This window comes from Chenopodium album, chromosome 19 (assembly GCF_948465745.1).
Source record: "Chenopodium album chromosome 19, dcCheAlbu1.1, whole genome shotgun sequence".
NCBI lineage: Eukaryota > Viridiplantae > Streptophyta > Magnoliopsida > Caryophyllales > Amaranthaceae > Chenopodium > Chenopodium album.
The window spans coordinates 11,984,174-12,006,619 of record NC_137852.1 but is presented as its reverse complement, the minus strand read 5'-3'; the positions used below and the strand labels follow the sequence as shown (position 1 = coordinate 12,006,619).

At 32.1% G+C, this 22,446-nt stretch overlaps 1 protein-coding gene across 1 annotated transcript; it reads right to left on the bottom strand.

The window, feature by feature from the left end:
• Nucleotides 1–833: 833 nt before the first annotated feature.
• Nucleotides 834–11,018, bottom strand: LOC145594669 (uncharacterized). Its single transcript, XM_081651004.1, has 9 exons — nt 10,815–11,018; nt 10,517–10,622; nt 9,252–9,418; nt 8,258–8,403; nt 4,890–4,981; nt 4,451–4,788; nt 4,257–4,326; nt 2,316–2,378; nt 834–1,180 (listed from the first exon to the last, which is right to left on the bottom strand). The coding sequence occupies exons 1-9, from the start codon at nt 10,958–10,960 to the stop codon at nt 995–997; spliced, it is 1,314 nt and encodes a 437-aa protein (XP_081507130.1). The 5' UTR covers nt 10,961–11,018; the 3' UTR covers nt 834–994.
• Nucleotides 11,019–22,446: the final 11,428 nt, after the last annotated feature.

The following is a 22,446-nucleotide window of genomic DNA, read 5'->3' as shown; positions in this document are numbered from 1 at the left end:
TTGTCATTCTTGAATTTCATCATAATCTATATCCTAAGATTGGCCTTATGCAGTTATGCTTCATATAGTCGCATATTGACAAAATATAATACGAGTAGATGAATTTGTGTTATGTTAAACTGTGTTTTCATATTGGTTGGCATGATATGATTGCAATGATAGTTAATTCTCAAAATGAACCGTGGATCATTTATAATTTATAATTCGAGTGTACGAACAAAGTGATTGTTCAACACCCTAATATGCGTAGTTTTTGAGCATATGCACCACAAATCAAGTACATCTTCAGACTCTATTTACTTCAGGTTTGTTTTTTTTGCTGTAGTCCAAGTGATTCACTGTACTCTGTACAAGGATGCAGTTTCTGGAATCCGGTTAAATTGATCGAACAAGAAGCTGTATCATATAGCTTGGAGGCTTACTTACCTGCGCTATCTTATGGTCTTACTTTTGAATTTTCTCCAATCTTTGGTGTTGTATTGAGTTGATCAAATACATCTGGAATACATACTTATCATTTGCCAAATTATATCTCAGATAATTAATGTACTCTTTAGTTACTTGGGCTATTCTCAACTTTTTTATGTGAATTTTTGGCACTTAAAGTCGTCTATAACCGCACAAATTCCTTAAAGTCGTCTATGATCGGCCTCTAGTTTTGGACCATACCATTAATTCCTTTTCAAAGGATATAGACAATGATATTACATCTTCACTCTAAGGTCAAACGAGAGTAAAATATGTCAGATTACCTAAAAGTCAGGAAATTCAGGTTGTGATGAAATAAATGACAGATCTTTGGAAGAGATAAAGCGACAAAATTCTTATGTTAAATTGAGATAAAGTACCAAGGTTTCGATTAATGGCTCTTCAATGAAGTATGTAGTAGCAGACTAGCAGCATATGCAATTGATGGCAGGAGTGTGGGTATATGAGGGGGGTTACACAGTTACTGAGTTACACTAATTGCTATCATCAATACAACTGAAATAGCTTAACATATGAAGCATTTTTGTGGATCAAAATCGGAATACCCAACATCAACTAGGCAGAGACCATCTGGAGGTGCAGGAGGGGCAGTAGCCCGTCTACAAGTAGCTTCCATCAGTTTGAGTAAAATATCCTCTTCTGAACCAGCAGCTGCTTCTCTAACTACAGTTGCAACAAGAACACGAACCATCTGCAGAACACACATTACTCGATTAATAGTTAAGAGTGTCAGCAAGTGGGATTTCCAGATGAATGTAACTGTCTCATACTGAAGAACAAACACATGTTTCCCTTTAAAAAAGAAAGAAAATTCATGCATTAAGATGGGAGTCATGGGACATTGAAATTGGAACATATATAATCAAGTGTATTTATCGTCTCATAATAGGTATTTCTCTATTCAGAGAAATTACTTCACATAAAAACATCAGAAACTACTTCAATGCTAGAATAACATGTACATCATTATCAATTGATGCAGTTAAGGAAGACCATCTTTGGTGCTGGAATTATACTGAAGAAAACATATTTTGAATCAATAACATGAGATAAGATTTGAGCATTCAGTGAAAAACAAACTCCATCCAGAATTAATAGTTGCGAAGTTGTAACCCTTCAGGCCCTCATGGCTTCATTATTAAGAATATGATACGACTTAACAAAAATTCATTATGAGTCAAATCATTCTCAAACTCTCCCCACTGCTCAATCTCCAAGGTATTTTGGGAAAGACAATCATCATAAAGCATTACGACTAAGGAAATTTGGAAAGACAATCATCATAAAGCATTACGACTAAGGAAATTTGGAAATTTTCTCCAAACTTTATCTAGGCGAGGGTGTTATTTAGATATTCTCATATCCTAGTTTCAGCTCCTTTCATCGAACCATATGACCACACCCAACAAAAGTACTATGGAGCTCCACTTTTTTAATAACGGGTAACGCTATGTTACAAGCGTGGATGATTTTATAGATTTATAAAGTAATGAAGGATGAAATTAGAAAACTAGCCATGCTTTAGAAATGAGATATATGTAAACCTCAACGATTTTTCAGCTCAAAAATTATAAATCTTTCTTGTAGTACATTTCATGACACGATCATCAAATCCAAGGTCCTTCTATGAACTTTTGGATCCTTGCTATGAACCCAATAGTTTTCTCATCTGCACCAGATGGTGCACAAACAGCTCAATAATTTAAGATACTGCAAAATCATGGGTTTTATATGACAAATAATTGTGAACGTTTTTGCTGCTTCAGGGATTTAAATAAATGATGACTATGAAAACCAAGTGAAGATAAAGAATCACGAGTATTTACCCTTCTTAAGAAACGGTTGGCAACAAGCTCAATGCACATTACGTTCATACCATCTGCATGATCCTGTCAAGCAAGAATGATAGTATAAGAAACATGACATTTAAAATGTTGGAACACTCATAAATCCTTGTAAAGTATTTTGATTTTTGGTATTACATGTTTTAGAACTTTTAAATGGATGTCAAGGACCAGGTAGATCATATACAGGTCAATAATTGATTGTACAGGTCTGGGTAACCTATGGTTAAATATATAATTAATTTTGCAATAACAAATGCCCAACACCAACCAAATGGGATAGTTACATATTCACTTTCTTTTTTTGTTTTTTTTTTAACAGGTACACTGACAGGTAAAGTTCACAAATTATATAATTATGGTTAATGCATAAAGATGTTAGATACTGTGAGAATTTATAGAGTAATATTGCTTTAGGTAATGTATTTCATCTCCTTGCCACAACATCTGTCAACTTTCCAGTTAAATCACACATTAGCTTGAGTAGATCTAAGTTGTCACTCACAAAGGCAATTTGCCTCCTATGGGTATTTTGGGCAAGATTACAGTCCACAGGCAATAACCAGAGAGTCAGGACAGCCAACAACCTGCAAGGACAGAGATGAATTGACTATACTTCCTATTATTTCCCCTTGTGATTCTGGCAGTTACCTTAGGAATACATCTTACCAAAAACAGACCAGCTACAAATGCACCCATGTAAATGTAATGTCAACTTTCCATGTCAAGTTCACGATCAAAGTACATATCTCACCGTAGGAAGAGCATTGACTATTAACCACAACATGAAAGCGAAGGAAGCACCCTCAACCTTAACCAGAACTCTCTTCAAGGGAGGGAGGAATAAAAACCTCCTATTAGAAAATATAGATAGATACTGCTCAGTCACCAAAGAATTTTGTCTCTTAACAGACTTCATGATAGAGATATTGGCACTAGTCAACACATATTAACTTTCAGGCCTGATCATATTCACATCTTCCTCATCCACCATTACCATTCAATATTTCATAGTAATGAAAAAAAAATTAAATCTCCCAATGTTTCCTTTCCGCTATTTTCTGTCTTCGTTCGTGATCATGTTGGGCAAAAGGTAGTTTTAGAGGAGCGGATGTGAAAGGGCGATCCCCCCCTTTCAGCTAATTTAAGTGCCAGTCCTATACCACCGGGCTAGGATAGTGACTTGGAAAGTTGCACATCATTCCATATATAATATTCCCTTTATTACATTTGAACTACCAGCCATCCTCATACTCCATCTTTATTCAATCCTCTTCATGAACTTTTTCCAATGTCCCGCGTCCATACTCCCCTCTCACCTTGAATTTCACACATACTTATAAGCCTGGTCTCTCATTCTTAGAGCTATAATTATTTACCATGCAAACGCTACTCCTTAGGAGTCACATATTGACATTTGTCAACACCAAAGACACGCCTATGCAGCTATGCCATGGTGTTTCCGCCCCCCTCCCCCCCCCCCCCCCCCCCTTTTTCAGAACTTTTAATAAAAGCTTCTTGTTCTTGTTTTTTACATCATAACACTTGACCTTTTCCTATTCTATGTCAGCTTATGACAACAGCAATACTCATCCAATTTCATTTCTTTGCAGGTGTGTGTAGAACGCAAATCAGGACTGCCAAAACATACACTGTTGCACCAAGAATCTTTCGGCAGTCAATTTGTCAATAATTAAAAGAATGTGGTATTTCATCAAGCCAAAAAGAAAGTGTTTATGGGTTATGATTAAATAAATCATACAAAGTATAGGACTACAAATAGCAAACATTTGATGCTTGTTCTAAAAATCAGGCATACGATTAGCAGAAAGAGCCTCTATACGAGCATGTTAGCATTGGTATATACAATAATAAAACCTCCCACGCATAACAAAAACAAAGAATATAATTGAAATTAGTAACCTTATTTGAGCAAGGTATTCTAGCTTCAGCTGCTCGAGCATGATACACAAAACACTCTGTCGGGGGTCCGCTGAAATATTGTAATGGAAGAACTTAGTATGGCTCATAACGCAGTTTTAGTTAATTAACATACATAATTTACAGATTCACAGGCTAGCCACATAATGGGGGCCAAAAGGGAAAAGGAAACTTACGTGTTTCTTGAAGCTTTGGTGTCTCGAGCAAACATTTTATAGGAAAGTAACTTTCCTTCCAATTGATGTAAAAGCTGATCAACTCTTCTGACAGAGAAGGATGTTGGTTTCTTTACCCCATCAAGCTCCTCCTTTTCAGTTGAAAGGTCCTTGAAATTCTCCTCATAATCACCTTCATCAATTTTATTTTTTCCACATCTCTGACTCTTTTCAGAGCACAAAATTTCCGTCTCTACTATTTCACTACTTTGTTCCGTGCAATCTCCTTCCCCCAATGGAAAAATGTAAAGATATCTCCTCCATTTGGCACAAAAATTTGGATGAAAAGCACGTGATACCTTCAACAATAAACTGAGTGGTTCACATTCATGCACAGTCATAATCAGCTAATTTTTCTCAAACAAAAGGGCATGCATGAGAAGCTTCTTTAAGGTATTACCTGAGACACGGATACAACTCGGAGTTTCTCGGGTGCTGCTAAGTTGATGGCATGCTTAATGTCCTCAGTACTGACATCCTTTCGCCAAGTATCTGGACATGCCATACAGAAATGCATCAAAGTCATAGCCAAGAATCAGAATAGGAAACTTATTCACATTTGCAGATTATAGTTGATGTTACTCACTTTCATAATACAATAAAAAAGTATTCCCACCATTCCACAATAGATTACATTTATCCCTACTTTGGACACCCCCAAAATAAGCTACACTTTTCTTTAATGATTGTCACTCTACTTACTTTCTCTTACAATCTCTCTACTACCCAAATTCTCTTGTATTTTCTCTACACCCACTTTTTCTTACTTTTTCTCTCTCTTTACCTTCTTTTACTTCCAATTTTATTAACATTTAACAATACTTTTTTTTATACTGGGTTAAAAGCAACCACACAACTTAGTTCAACTTATTTGGAGACAGAGGGAGTATCCACCTCTTCTTTGGGAAACTAGAATATCTTGTCCAGCACGGAATCATCAGAAGAAGCACAGAAACATTGAGATGAAGCAAATATCTGCAAGCAATGTTTTTTACATATAAGATCAGAAATATCCTGCACCACCCAACAGTAAGTGTATTTGATAAGCGGAACAGGATTGACCAAAACTGTGTATAATATATTAATCTTTGACAAAACCTATCCGAATCTTTAGATCAACCAATATAATTTCTCACTCCCTTACTCTAGATAATTAAGCTACTGGTCATGTAATCTCACCTAAAAAAAAAAAAAAAATGATCGGTTTTGCCACACATAATACTCGCGGTGATGCAACAGAAAGATCAGCCCAACCACCTTAGAAAGAAGTGTTACAGTGATTATTTCAAGAAAAAAAATCATTGCTCAAACAGACAATGTTCTCCCAATAACCAACCCCAGCCCCCAAGAATAAGTACTACAGGAAAGGTTTTTTTTTTTTTTTTTGACAGAACTACAGGAAAGGTTTTGGACTAGCCAACCTCCTGTTCATTTTTTTTTTAAAAAAAAAAATTATGATGTCACAGTAAAATTTATGCCACCATGGAGCAACAATGAGCAATATCCACTGCAAAGAAGATGTAGGCCATAAATATAGTGGAAACAAAGAAGATATTCTACAAGGTGGCTGCAACCTTGTGGCAGTGCCTAGAGTGTTGAGAAATACTTCCTTTTTTGTGCTACTCAACTTCCGGTCCTTTTTGTATTTTTTAATATACTTACTTCTACTCTATTACATTTTTGACAAACCCCCTTTACTATCTCACTCCTCCTACCACACAAAATTTACACCTTTTCAATTTTCACTCTCTTACACCCACCAAACTTATCCAAAATTTCCTCAATCTACATATCAAGTATCAACAGTATCCAAGTATAACAAAAAACCGGAGATAGTATGTAATTACATAGTCCAAAAACAAAGAACATCTTTCAATCTCAGTCATCAAGGACTTAAGTATTAATACTTTAGCGAGTCAGTTTTATTCTTATGCTAATTATCATCTAACTTGAACTCATTTTGGTAACCTCACATCATTTATCTTGTGCGTTATCCAGGCACCCCAAAATTAAGTAGCACTTTGCTTCAATAATCTTAATAAGATACTCCCTTTGTCCCTTGGGAGCAGGCTTAAATCCCAGCTGTGGTCACAATCGCAGTAATGGATTCAGAACTACTTTCGCGGGAAATCCGGGTGATATCTGGAAGTTGTGGCCTATTATCATGGTCGCAATTAACCCACAATCATTTACAATGTGGTCGCGATGCAGTGATGAGGATAATATTCACTACAATGCTTTACAATGTAGTCGCGAACTCGCAATGCAGTGATGAGTAACCATACTCAGTTTTCAAAATATCAAGGTTATGACTAAATATGAATAAAATGATAATTTGTCTCCTATATAAAGTTACTTTGGAATGCAGAATTTCTCAAATATTTTGTCAAAGACATATAAACTTATAAAGGGCAAGAAGGGAAAAACAATACTAAAGTCTGAAACTAGAAAACGATAAGGAACAAATTGTCACAATATATTCAAACAATAGTGATCATTATCCAAGTGACGAAGATTATAGATACAAAAGACAGCAGATAATATACTTCCTCCGTTCTAAAATATTGCACCATGTTGACTTTTACACTATTGACATGCTCTCCTTTGACTATCATTGTGATTTATATGTAATGAATAATATAGTCATGCTATATCAACATATTGTCAACATGGTGCTATATTTGTGGAACGCAAAAGGTAATTAAAAAAAGCCCTACCATTGTAAAAGTACTTGCATGGCAAACACAATTTTCATCAAACATTGATAAATACCTTTGTCTCTTGTAAACAGCCATTCAAATGTGTTTCGAACTTTCAATGTTTAGCTATAGAGTTGCACAACTTGGACCTCTTTGAACCTAGGGGAATCTATACCCGCTACCCAGGTGTGATAGTTGCTTCTTGATGTTGTTTGGCCTTTTCTCCTCCTACTTTTAGGGGTGTAAATGAGGCAAGATGAGCTAAGCACTTTAGCTTAGGCCAGTTCAAACAAAGCTCATAATTTTATTCAAGCTTGATTCATTTAGGAGTTAATAGTGCTAGCAAACGACACATTTATAAATCAAGCCATGTTCATAAACAAGTTTTATTATAAAGTAGCTTTTCTTATATACAAGCTTTTCATAAATACAAGTTTTGTGCTTTTGACAATTGAAAAGTTCCAAATAAAGCATAATTATGAAATTTTAATTACAAAGTCTTTATTTGATTAATTAATTGATAACAATTACGAATACTTAATACAAGTAACATATACTTGTACAAATCAAGCTTTGAACTTTTCTTATGTATGGGATTCTACGTGGAATAATTAAACGAGCTTGTTTATGAACATAAATAATCAAGTTGCTCGTGAACTTATGTGAACATGTAAATCTATGTTCATATTCAAGTTCATTTCATGAACAAGCTTTTAAAATTGTTAAAACTCAGCTTATTATCAAATATAATGAAGTTTCACCGAGCTAGAGCCCGAGCCCGAGCCTCGGTTGTTTATTAAGAGTCTCGGCTTGTTTACATTACTACATATTTTATAACAAGGGTGAACTTGTTAACAACTACAATAAGGGAGTACCTAGCAAGACCACACTAAAGATAAACTGTGAGTGCATAGCAATATGAAGATAGTGGATACAAGAGGAAAGCAATCATAGCCCAAGATTAGCCCAAAAAACAGAATAATGTGTACATCGATGCAGCTACCCTAATCTTTACTCAGGTGAGCAGGAAGTCAACACTGAATGGTTGAGATGTCAAGAATTAACTTACAGAATGAGCAAACTTGGTTAAGTGCCGTCACCCCTTTGTCAGTTCGCCCAGCAACAACTACCATCCCTTCAACTGGTAAACCCTTTTTTTTCCTCTGTTGAGCCTTTCTTTCATCCACAAATATCCCGATGGACCTCTCCACCGGTCTGTTTTTTAGTAGAGAAGGTAATTAAATGAGAAAGGAGGTGGGTTGGACAAGAGAAGCTAAATATTCTATCCGAAAAAGATTATCAAATAAAGTCCTTGAATCTAATTTATACATAGTCTGAAACTAAATGCAAAGAGAAAGAGAACAGTCAACCAATCTGCTCATGTAAAGTAGGGAAGAGCTGATTCTCAAGATCGAAAAATTTGCATGAAGTAAGAAATGATTAGATATCACACTCAACTGAAGGAGAGGATCACATATTCACATTCCAAATTTCCAAAATTCACCATGTATTCAAACTTTATTAGACATGAGATCTAGAATTCAACAACCAACATCAATGACACATTCTGGGTCTCAGTTAAAATAAGCATTACAGAAATGCCAATATCTAATCCATCTAGAAATTAAAGTCACTTCTTCCTACATGCAATTTGCTTCTCTCTTCTTTTTTTTCCCAATCGGACCTTTGTAACTCATAATTTCTGAGAAACTTTGGTCAACCTAAAATATTTGTTTATGGAACATAGAAAATTCCATAGTAAAAACCAAGCAAGTATTCTAGAAAAAAAAAATGATACCACCAAAAATGAACTCAACTAGATATCAGAGTTACCGGAGACATAGGTAGGCTTTAAAATTTGAGATAGATTGAATAAAAAGAGTATATGCATGAGAAGTCTGAGACATAAATGAAGAAAGGACAAATCTAACAAATAATAGAGCCTCTTTAAGGCCAAGGGAGCTGATCTAATGCCAGAAGAAATAGAGAAAAAAAATCTGTGAATAAACATAATGCAACACATTCATATTTATGAGAGTCCTGACAAAGTAACAGAAACATACTCCTGAACAGTGTTTAATCCAGGCTGCTTCTGCCAACCATCAAAGTACTCCCCATGATAGGATACTACTATCTTATAAGTCACCCTCGCCCATCGTCCAGACTGATCATCAGGGAAATTATTCTCCGGAGCATATTCATCAGAACTCTTCACAATGTTATCCACATCCTGGTCATGATTCAACAAACATATATTAAACATGAGTGCAAAAATAATTAGGAGACTTCTGAAACACTTGCCTAAAACCTTATCATCATATTACAGCAAATGACATCAACAATCAGTGCAATCAACAAAACAATTCAATATTTAGTCTTAGCACCAGAAGAAAAATCAACTTGAGCTATGTTTATTAATGTGGTAGGTCCAGCTAATGATGGTAATGAATGCTAATGAGAATACAAGGCTTGTGCTTAAGTAATTTAACGCCAAGTTTGAGGTTATCATAGCATGAGTTGAGCAAAAAAGTCATAATGTATTGAAGTTTGATGAAGTTTCACCACTTTGGAAGTTGATGGTAATGAAACTTCATCCGCAAACATATGTTTTTCTACACTAATTTTTATTTACTACCCAATACCACCTCTAAAGTGGTGATTATGGTAGCAAAAACTTATGGGGGAAAAAAAGACATTTCGAGGTGAATAAGCTAAAGCATTAACATGGACAATGACATGAGCCATGATAATATAAATTTATATCCAATACCACTATACATTACTGCCTAGTGGCTACCATATAAGCCATGATACATATATAGAAAATGGTTAGTGAGTGAAATGAACTCAGACTCGTAGTTTCGACTCTTATAGTTTTGTTATATGGTTAAGTTGATGACATAAATATTTACAAACACAAAGCTCCTCAACACAAATTAATGCTCACAAATTGTACATCAACACCAAGAACCCTATACAATGACAAATTTGAAACATCTTCATTTGATCCTAGGACAAAACCCAATACATGATCAAATCTCACCAACACTATTGCCCCTAGTGGCTCTCTATAAACCAAAACACACACACACACAAACACATTTGAATCACTTCTAAAATCACTCAAATTTCACCGTTCCTAAAATATGAAGTTTGAGAAGTTCACAGTTCTATCATCCTACATGAAGATATTGTAAAGAACGGTCGCCCCAAGACCGAAAATTTCACAATCAAGTTCAAAAATTTAATCAAATTCAAATCACAATCAAGTTCAAAAATTGAATCAAATACATAACCAGCAAAATAAATTAAACCATAAACGACCAACCTTGTGTCCAAATAACTCTGCCAAAGAAGAACGCCCATTCACCAAATCCAAATAATAATCGTTTACTGATTTCCATGGCTTTGAGTACAGAAACTGGTAACACTCCCTACAAAATCAAACAAGGAAACTATTGATTCAACAAAACCCACAAAAATTAACAAAAGATTAATGAGACCCAGATGACAAATTCAGATTTTTACAAACAATATGAACTAATTTTGCAACATCAACAACATATTCATAAAAAAGAGCAGCAAATAAAATTGGGTTAGTTAGAAATTGGGAAGAAAAGGGTTACCTGGCTGTCCATCGCAAGTCCTTGCAAGGGTCAGTGTGAGCATAATGATGGTGGACTTTGTTATCAGCATCAGTCGCCATTTTTAAGCTTCGAGCCTGAACCCAATATTGAGGTTTCAGGCTTTTAGCAATGGCGATTTTGAGCATGTCGCATAATTACACTTTTTAAGTGTACTACTACTAGTCTACTAGGAAGGTCGCACGCCAAAAGGATTGAAAGGGGTTGAAACAATGAAACTTGAAAGTGGGCGAACTCGAATATAGATTGACTCGATCTAAATCCGAACTGTACCCGAAAATACATGGTCCGGTTATAAGAGGGTGCCTCAATTTCTCATATAGAGAAACAACATACAATTATAAAAACAAAACCATTATTTCAGATAAAATAACATATAATTATGTACAATTTTATCATTAGAAGAACAAATATTGTTTCTCAAAATGAGAAAATTGGAATTTCTATAATTACAATTACTTGGTATTAAATTGTACTCGTATCAACATCGCTCCAACCCTATTATTGAAATTTGTAGTAATATTTGTACATATCGAGTATATTGGATAATTATCTCAATACGAAATATGATAGAAATTTCTAGGGCCTATGCCTTATTTGGTAAAGAGTGTTTACTTATTGAAGTTATTTAGAGGTTTGACCAAATGAATGAGTTAATTTGAGTGTCTAGTAATAGCTTATTGAAATAACTTTTTAGGCTCAAAAAACTCTTTTTAAGAAAAGCTAACAAATAATTTTTTTTTTTTAAATTAGCTTATTGAACATTTAGCGTTTTAGTTATTGCATACACTAAAACATATAATAATTAACAATTAATTAATAAACACATTTACACAACCAACTAGTCAAACCAGTTAATTATACAATCAGCTAGTCAAACCAGTTAATATAACTAGCTACATCAATCATATACGAACTAAGGGCTTGTTCTCTTTAGCTTAATTTCAGTTCTGTTCAATTTAGTTCAGCTCCAATCAGTTCAATTCAGTTCCTAATTTCTTTCTCTCATAAAACATTCATTTCAACTCTATTTAGTTCAGTTTAGTTTAACTCCAATCAGTTCAATTCAGCTCAGTTTAGTAAATCAAAACAAGCCCTAATTACAAATCAGGGTGTAAATTGATTTGAAAGATTCATTTGATATAGATAACTAGTTTATAGGCCCGATGTTGCCTAGTGTCAACATTTCTTCACTTCACAAATTCTCGCTACAGCTGCACCACTGCATCTATACATGAACATATAGTCATCCAAAGATGAACATTCGTTTTTTTCCCTCTTTTTGTCTAAACTCTCTCTCTTCTTCTTACTTACCTCTATTAATTTTCTATCTCCTCTGTTTTCTACTCAATATGAAATTTTCTTTCTCCTCTTTTTCCCCCTTTTTTTTTAAAAAAAAAGTTAATTTTCTTTCTTACCTCACTTTCTTTCAATCTTTATATTTCTTTGTAATCCCCCGTATTTTTAAATATTTTATAAATGAAAATTTATTTTATTTATAATATTTATTTGTTTTTTTTTCATAATTTAATTTCAAAAGTTTCAAATTATTAATCTAGGTCGAAAATTATTTGAACAAATTATTTTATGCACCTTTATTCTACAATTTATGTCCAATCACACAAGCCTAACCCATTTGTTTACTTAATCGACCCATTATTTTTATGAGGCCCAATCTTTCTTTTTACCCTACAATAATTCTCTCCTATAAATACCCCATGAATCTCCAAAAATTTCCCACACAAAAAGGTTAGTCTTATTTTCATCCTCCTTTGTTTCATTATTTTGCTTAATGTTAATTTAATTGTTTTAGGTTTTGATTTTAGTATAAAGATTATATTTTTAGTATCAAATTATATTTTAATGGTATAAAGATTATAAATTTCAGATTATATTTATGTTATAAATTTCATATTTTATGAATTATAAACCTAGGGTTTCAATTTATTGAGAATCATGATTTTAGGGTTTTTATGAACAATTGATTTAGGGCTTTTATAATAATGATGTTTTGAAATTTTGGTGATTATAACTATTGATTAGTTTAACTTAATTCCAGATTATTTTGAACACATAGATTCGTATTTTAATTTTTAGATTTCCGTTCGTTAATATTAATCCCGTTTTAATCCCGATCAGGTTCTAAACTCATCCAATTTTGACAAAAAAAAGTAGTGTTTTCAATGTGGAAACAACGTTTTAAGAAAGACTCACTACCTTGGGTAGTGAGCACCACCCTCTCGTGGCCAAATTCAGCCTCTAAATATGATTTTCGGGCAGTTTTTGGTTTTTAACGAAGTTTTTTTTTTTAATTTTATCCTTGAGTTTAAAGGGTAAGAGATAATTTAATTTTTCTATGGATAACTTAAGTATAAAGATGTATTTTGATGAAGTTTTGAAGTGGTTTTCGATTAGTTTAAAATGCTGGAATTTTATTTAAAGTAGTATAATTGTGATTTTAATAAAAGGGTGTGATTACCTATTAAAAGGGAGATTTTTAGGGGGTTTTATATAATTTTTAGATTTTTATTAGACTTTGAACTTGCTGTAATTTCATGTATAAGAGTGTATTTTAAGGTTTTTATGAAGAAAAATTTAAAGAACTAAATATAAGCCTTTAATTTTAACTAAAGGGAAGGTTTTAAAGTGTTGTTCGATTTGGATTTTGAAAGTTTTAAAGTAAGTTAGTATTGCTGTAAATTTGATTGATTGGGTATTGATTGAGATGTTATTATTTGGCTTAGGAGAGGAGTTTATTGAAGGTGATTTCTAGTTAGTAAAGTGGCATACCAATTCGTTTGCTCAAGGTACGTACAAGTTACAAAACCTTTCTTTTAGGTGCATGTTTAAGGACGACGGATCGAGAACTTAGTATCATGTATAGAGATGACCGAGTTAAATTGTTTGGTTATACATTGTGAATTTCGTATGACGTGCACTATTTTATATTGCAAGTATTACTTGTGCTCTAATTATGCAAGGTGCGCTTAGAGGCAAAGGTGTATGATTGGTGTAATGATTAATTTATTACTCATTCATGATTATGCAAGCAGGATGAGTAAAGGAAGAATTTAAGTCTTCTAAGACGAGGTTGAGGTTTTGGGGCGCCTTATGCACTCAAGGTGTTTATACACCGAGGTAGTAAAGGAATAAATAATAAATGTTGCTTGCCACTAATAAATCAAGAATTGAAATTGAAAAGTTGTTTTACTTGATTGAATTGATATTGGATTGATTGTATTGTTATGCATATGAGTCATCACCAAGTCTAAACCTGTAAATCACGTAAAGTGCAAGATGGATGAGCAATAAAACTCTGGATTGGTGCACTTCTGGAGTAATGACAATCAGGGGTTGGGGTACATGGGGTATTAGCCGTGTACTTTTCTCGAGGCCGTCTGATCTACGTACGAGTCTCTTATTTCAAATATTTTTCAAAACTAGGAGTTAGGTGAGATCTCATACTAACTATGGTCACGGAGTCGCGCCCGTGGTCGTTGGATGTTTATTGATGTTTCCGAAAGGAGGCATGGGGTTTTTCTTTTATTGATGTTCCAAATGGAGCATGGGTTGGACAACCTTGTCTATTGCGTAATCCAATGAATAAAAATAATGATTTACCTATTAGTAATTAATGGAGTCTTAGTAATATAAATAGTTGAGTCGTGTGTTGAGTCTATAATTTAATGATGCATGATGATTGATTATTAGTAGCATGTTATGGATTTCTTAATTTATTTTGCAGCTTGTATGTACTCAGCTTTGCTGATTGCGTGCTTTGTGTGTCTTTCTTTGGTCATGGCCTTCGCCTTTCAATGACCCTGTGGCGATCCAATTTTTACACTTGTAATATTGGGGAGCAGATTAACCACAGGTTCTTACACATGCATCATCCGCATCAGGGTTGTGGGATTTTTGAGTGGAGAGTTGTTAATTGTTCGCAGTTTATTTCTTTTCATAGGTTTGAATTTATGTTAAACTCGGTTTTATTTTTGTTCTACTTCTACTAGTTTGGATTTTTAATAAGGACCTTAACGGTTCCAACTTGTAGCACTTAATTTGGTTTTATTCGTTGGTTTTGAAATTTATTTATAACTAATTTAGTATTTCCGCTGCTAATTTCTGATATAGCCTTAACGTTTGAACACGTGGCGGTAGCACGCCAGTAATTCTCTTGAATTTTGTTCAGGGTATTCACAGGTTTAAAGAGAGAATTATTGGGGTGTTAACGTCCTTCTAACTTGGATATTTTACAATTTATCACCATGGTAGCATTCTCCATCATCGTCACGATCGTCAAATTTGAGGTAATTTTCAGTTTTTTTTTATTATATATATATGAATGTTGTAAAATTGTTGATCAATTTTGCATTTGTGATTCCTAATCTACTATGTTATAGATTGATAACTATTGTCTCTATGATGAAGAACTAAGATTAGATAATGGTGGATATTCAAAATTTTAGAGTTAAAATAATTACAATCGAATTTGTATTATATAAATTATTAAAAAAAAATATGAACATGCAGTACTTAAAAAATGAACATTTAGTACACTAAAAATTGAACACTAGTATATAAAAAAATAGCATAATTTAACGATATATTTTATCTTTATTTTTTGTTAATTATTGTATACAATGATTTTAAACCCATATGAATATATGAAAATCATGTTCATTTTTAATATACTAAATATTCAAAAAAAATTAAATGTGGTCATTTGTTTATATATTTATTTTTTTTGTGTTAAATGTTCAATTTATATAATGTATGCATATATTTTTATGAAATGATCATTTTATTAGGTATGATTCAGCTATTTATGATAGTATGACAAATTCATTTATATTATACTAAATGTTCATATTTTTTAACTTGTTCATTGTTTATTACTCCCTCCGTCCCCGAGAGAACGACCCATTTGGGTTGATTACTCGGGTATTAAGAAAGTTAAATAAAAAGAAGTAAAAGTATATTTAAAATATAAATTTACATGGGGTTTGTAAAAAAAATAGAGAGATAAAGTAATAAAATTACATTGAAAATCAAATTTTTATATGGGGAAGTTAATTTTGCACAAATATTGTTGCAAATTGGATGTTTTAATGCAAATTGGTCATTCTTTTTAGGACTAAAATTAGGCCAAATGGGTTGTTCTTTCGAGGACGGAGGTAGCGCTAAATATTCATTTTTTTACGTGTTTATTTTTTTTATTACTAAAAGATTATTTATTTTTACGTGTTTCAATTTTTTTTTACTAAATGTTCATTTTTAAGACCATGACCCATCAATTTTATGATTATATGATAATCATGTTCACTTTTAATATACTAAATAATCATTTTTTTAACATGTCACCTTTTAATACAAATTGTTCGTTATATTTTATATGTTCATTTTTTTATTAATAAATGTTAACGTATTTATATTTTTTTTACTAAATGTTCATTCATATTGTCTTCACTTAATTTTACTTTAAAAAATAACATCTAAAATCTCATATTTTAGTGTCACGTTGAATAAAACAATTGAAAGGTGGGTGGCATGTGGTACCAAACTAAATAAAAAAAATATGTATTTCAAAATCTAAAACTTTGTTGATTCCGATTATTTAAATTGAATTAATTTAGGTTGTATTCGCTCCATCCCCAACTCAATTAGTACCCGCCCACACTTGCATGCATATAATAAAAATACTTTTATACATTTGTAAAACTATCAAGTATAATCTAGTAATAAATATAATTAATAGACTAAAAGTACGTACAATAAAGAAAAACAATTGTGTAGTATTGAGTTTTTTTTTCAATTGAGGTTGTCCCCGGTTTCCAACATGCGAAACAAGGGTTGTTTCTCAAATGGCAATGTAGTGTATGTTAAATAAATAAAATAATAAAACAAAAAATAAAAAAGGAAAAAAACTGATGTGGACAAATTTATGCCATGGGTAGTGTAAAAATCCCATTGCGAGCCTGTTGTCTCCTTCCTCCCTTCTTTTTTCTTCCTTCCTCAACAAAAAACCAATGTTGTATTCCACTCAATGCCACAACAAGCACCATCAAACTCCAATCTTATAAGAACACCACCATTTCTTAATGAACCCTAAGAATAATATAGAAAAAATCAATAGCATTTTTAACCCCATAGAGAAGGTGTTTATTGTTTGCTTTTGTGTTTTTCCTCCTTTCTTGTTGCAGAAGTATTCAAAGTTCCATTATTGTTGGGATAGAAAGAATGGTGGGTTTACTCTAATTTTATTAATAATATTTAACGTTGTTTAATTTGTTAAGTTACCATAACCCATTACATGAAATGACTCAAGTAACCCCATCTTTTTCGACAAAAGGACCACCATACCCCTTGAGAAACAACCCATGTTTCTCATGTTGAGAAACTTGTATTTTCTCTTTTAATTTATTATACTAGTATGTAGTATCTAGTATTGCTATTTTTTTAGAGAAGGGGTTGAGGCAAGGTTTAGGTGAGTTAAATTTGGGGAGGGGATTAGGTGGTTGTGGGGAGGGTAAGGTGGGAATTAAGATCATTAAGTGAGTGAGGATATCCATGTGGGGGAAGTGGGCGCGGGGACGATTTTAGGTTACTCGTGCAGGGTAGGGGTGAAGATGAATTTTGGACCTGCCGCAAGAAAGTGGATGCGAATAAGAAGATCAAAATCAAATTTGTCTCGCCTTATCAACATTTTTATATTACACCACCAGGACTACTCTTTTTTCCACGCATATGTGACATGCCAAACTTCTTTCATATAAGATTGCTATTATATGTAAGAAATTATGGAAAAGACTTGACTTGACTTGACTAGGAAGTTTTTTACCTCATATGCTAAAGATTAGAGGTTACATGAGGATTTTTTTTTTTTGATAAATACATGAGGAATTCTTTGTCTTTAATAACTATTCTTAAATTATTCTAATAACAGGCATTTTATACTTCGATATTATCATGATACTAAAATGTTTTTTCATTAATACCAACGTATGCAAAATGTTTTGTTGGTATTAATAAAATTCAAATTGTTAATATTTAGATGACACCATCTAAGCACAATTTAAGACAAACACGTAGGATGTTATTTGAGTTATTTATAACTCAAATTATTATAGGTTGAGAAACTCTCATATATATGGCCTGTTCTCTTCAACTTAATTTCAGTTTAGTTCAGTACCTAATTTTTTTCTCTTCTAAACAATTCAATTCAGTTTAGTAAATTAGAGCCGGCCGGCCGGCCCATAAACTCTCACTTCATATGATTAAAAACAAATTTTTTTTAAAAAAAAAAAAAAACAAAAAAAACGACAAAACATTCAGGAGAAATGCATTTGTGTAGATAGTGAGGACATGGAGGCACCATGTAGACAAATCTTCTTCCAAATCTTTTTGGGGATTCAACCTTTTTCATATTTTTCTTTTTCCTTTTCACACGGTCTTTCGGCTTTTTTCAACATGCTTTTGCCCAATTAAAATCATCAAATAAAAAGAAAACCTTCTTTTTAAAATTCTTTTATTTATTTTAAGCTTAGCTGGTGACTTACGGTAGCCATGTGATGGTCAAATAATGGTCAATTAAAAAAATGTAGGAATCAGGAAATGTCACGTGGGCCCATCCAATTGAGAGCATGAATCCAAAATACAGATTTAATACTGTACAAAGTATTTATATACATAGGGGTATTTTGGGAACTTAAAAAATGAAATTGATAAACTAACAAAAAAACCAAGATTACTCGTACATCAGATTGGGGAGTATTGAGTACAGTGTAGAAGAGTTTTTCTTTGTTTAGTAAAAATGCACAATTATCAATTTTCATGAGTTCCAAGTACCAACCTTTAATTACTGTGCTTAAAAAGACTACTTCATTTATTTCAACTATTACATTCTTACATTTAATTGGTTTTGAGCAAAAGGTACACATTTTTCCTCATTGCTCCGTGGAGTAAGAGTAATATATTTTACCCATTTCTTCCCAAAAAAAAAAAAAAAAAAAAAGAAAAAAAAAACATCCACCATTAATTTACGAAAAATTTGTAAATTACCATCCAAAAGGGGTCCTATTTTAAAATTACCACCCAGTAAAATTTTTATTTTAAATTATCACCCCTTAAATTAAAAAAAAAATCATATTACCACCTTTTTTGGAATTCTGGTGGAATTTCCGTTTGAGGTCTCCACCTTATTAATTTTCCTCCTTTTTTTTTCTTCCTTTCCCTCGACCTAACCTTTTGACTGTTGTATTAAACTAAAAAAAAACAACTTCTCTCATCAATTCCTTCAATTAATTCATGCAAAAGCATCAATCTATTCCCTCTTTCTTCCTTTAATTCTCTGTCAAATTCGCAACTACCCCTAAAGGGTTGAACCACCCTAACTTTTCTTTTTTCAGCAAATTGAACGCTTTATTGTACTTGCATGTATTGTTCAAGTCGCCATCTTAGTGTGTTCTTAGGGGACCAGAAGCGCGTAGTTGAAGCTCCTGACAATTGCTGATGTCAATGGCGACGCATGAGGTGAGCATTTTAGACAGGTACCCTAATTGCAAAAAAAACCCCAATTTAATTGCTTCAAGAACCCTAATTCCTAAATATAACCATTTACCCCAATTATTGTTGGCGAAAAACCTTAAATTAAGAAGTAGCGAATTCATACCTTAGATGCGAATTTAGAGTCTGCACTTCAGTGGATAAATTCTTCAAACAATAACAGTTGAAATTTGAGAAAATTTGGTAGAAATTGGGGCAAAAATCGTGAATTGAAGTTGCAGACTTTATAAACAAAGAAAACCGAGGAGGAAAACAGTCAAAAGACTCAAAACAGTCAAAGTAGCCGTTTTCAGCCGTTGGATGGGGCCCTCAAACGGAAATTCCACCGAAATTCGAAAAAAAGGTGGTAATCTGAAAACTTTTTTAATTTAAGGGGTGGTAATTTAAAATAAAAGTTTTGATGGGTGGTAATTTATAATTACAAATTTTCCTTAATTTACTGCGATGAAACCCTTAGCTTTCTAGCTCTAATTTGATTAAATTTGGTGATATTGTATATAGTTATAATAAATTTTTTTGAATTGTCTCAATGCATTTTTTTTCATAATTTTGAATTATTATTTTATAATTTTTATTTATAAATAAATAAAGATAAAAATCGTTGAAATTGTGTATTGACAGACGTAAAAAAATAGATTTATGTCAACAGAGAAAATAGTGGTGTATAGTTGTATACAATTTTTTTATCGATTAAGGGCCTGCTCCGATTTACTGAAAACAACTGAATTGAACTGAACTGAATAGAGTTGAAATGAATTGCTTATGAGAGAAGAAAATTGGGAACTGAACTGATTGGAGCTGAACTGAAATGAAATTAAGTAGAACAGAACAGGCCCTAAATACAATCTCGCTATAGGGCTGTTTTTATACTAGTATACAATAAAATGGGATAATTCTAAAAATATACTTCATAACAATTAAGCACTCGTGCATCTGGGTGCATAGGCCCTACGTGTTTTGAAAATGCATAGGAGGGTAAAATAGTAATTTGAGGTCTATATAGACATTTTTTAGATATGCTATATATGGTATTTCATGTGTACAACTATGCATGTATATAAAGGTGTGTTCTATTCACCTAATATTCACTTATTTGAATTTATGTTACCTGAATTTATCTATACTAATCTTAAGTTATTAGACCTTATTAAAACTTGTACTTGGGTAACCCTTATCATGAATTGTATAACCTACACTTAGGGCCTATTCACTTCAGCTTAATTTCAGTTCAATTCAGTGTAGTTCAGCTCCTAATTTCCTTCTCTCATAAACTATATATTTCAGCTCCAGTTAGTTCAGTTCAGTTTAGTTCAGCTCCAATCAGTTCAGTTCAGTTCAGTTCAGTTCAGCAAATGTGAACAGACCTTTATCTATCTGAACTTGATTGAACTTATTACACCTGAAATAAGTGAAAATAAGGTGAACAAGATTAAACAAGTCCTAATACTATTAGGTTGTCTCATTATTACTATGATATCTCACAATGGTATAATTTTTTTGATGTATCATTTACATATTTATTTGTATAATTAGAAAATAATTTGTACCATTAAACCATATAATGGTAATATATATATATATATATAGGGGGAGGCTCTCGTGAGAATTTGTCTTATGTGAGAATTTTTCTTATGTGAGAACACTTTTTATGTTCTAAATTTTAACTCTTATGTTCTAAATTTAAAATCTGATGTTCAAAATTTTTCCTTAGGTGTTTAAAATTAAATCAAATGTTCTAATTTAGTACTCACATGTTTTAAACCAGAAATTAGTAAAGTTTGATATCATAAATTTTAAAAACTTGTTCCAAAATTTTAACTTATATGTTCTAAATTTTAAAACGTGTGTTCTAAGATTTTTAATTATATGTTCCAGATTTTAAAGCGTCTGTTCTATTTTTTTACTCGTATATTCTAAATTTTTTACTCACACGTTCTATATATATTCTATATTAACTTGTTCTAAATTTTTATTCACATGTTCATAATCTTAAATCAAATTCTCATGTTTAAAATTTCATAAAGCAAATTTAATAAATATTTAATCACTTGTTCTAATTCTTAAATCAGATGTTCTAAACATATTACGCACACTGATGTTCTAAATTATTACTCATATGTTCTGAATTTTAATTTGAGTCACATGTTCTAAATTTTTACTCGTATGTTCTAAATTTGTACTCACATGTTCTAAATTTAAGATCAGTTCTCATATAAGTACAAATTCTCACATATGGGCCTATTCTCACCGGATCCCTCCCCTATATATATATATATATATATATATATATATATATATATAGGAAGGCTCGTGTAAGAACCCTCCTCTATATAAGAACCCAATCTTATATAAGAATCAATCTCAGCCCTTTATTAGTTTTGATCTAACCATCTAAAATGATCCTTTAGTAATGGCATTTCTGTAATTTTGAGAATTTCGTATTTAGAACGTAGAAAAAAAATTTAGAACATTGAAAAAAATTTAGAACATAAGCAGAAAATTTTAGAACATAAGAAAAATAATTTAAAAGATAGCAAGAATTTAGAACATAAGCAACCAAAAAGTTAGAACATAAGAAAAATAATTTACAACATACGTTAAAAAAAATAATCATAGCATAGGTAAAATTAATAACATAATCTGAAAAAAATAATTTAGAACATAGGAAATATTTAGAACATAAGCTGCAAAAATAATTTAGAACATAGGAACAAATTTAGAACATATTCTAAAAACCAATTTAGAACAATTAAAAATAATTTGGAACATAAGTAGAAAATTTTTTGAATATAGGCAAAACTTTAGAACATAAGCTGAAAAAAAAATTTAGAACATAAAAAAAAATTTAGAACATAAGCTGAAAAAAATAATTTAGAACATAATCTAAAAAACAATTTAGAACATTGGAAAAAATTTGGAACATAAGTAAGAAAATTTTTAGAATATATGAAAAATTTTAGAACATAAGTTGAAAAAAATTTAGAACATAGGAAAAAGTTTAGAACATAATTAGTGTTCTTACATAAGAAAGGGTTCTTATATAAGATGGGGT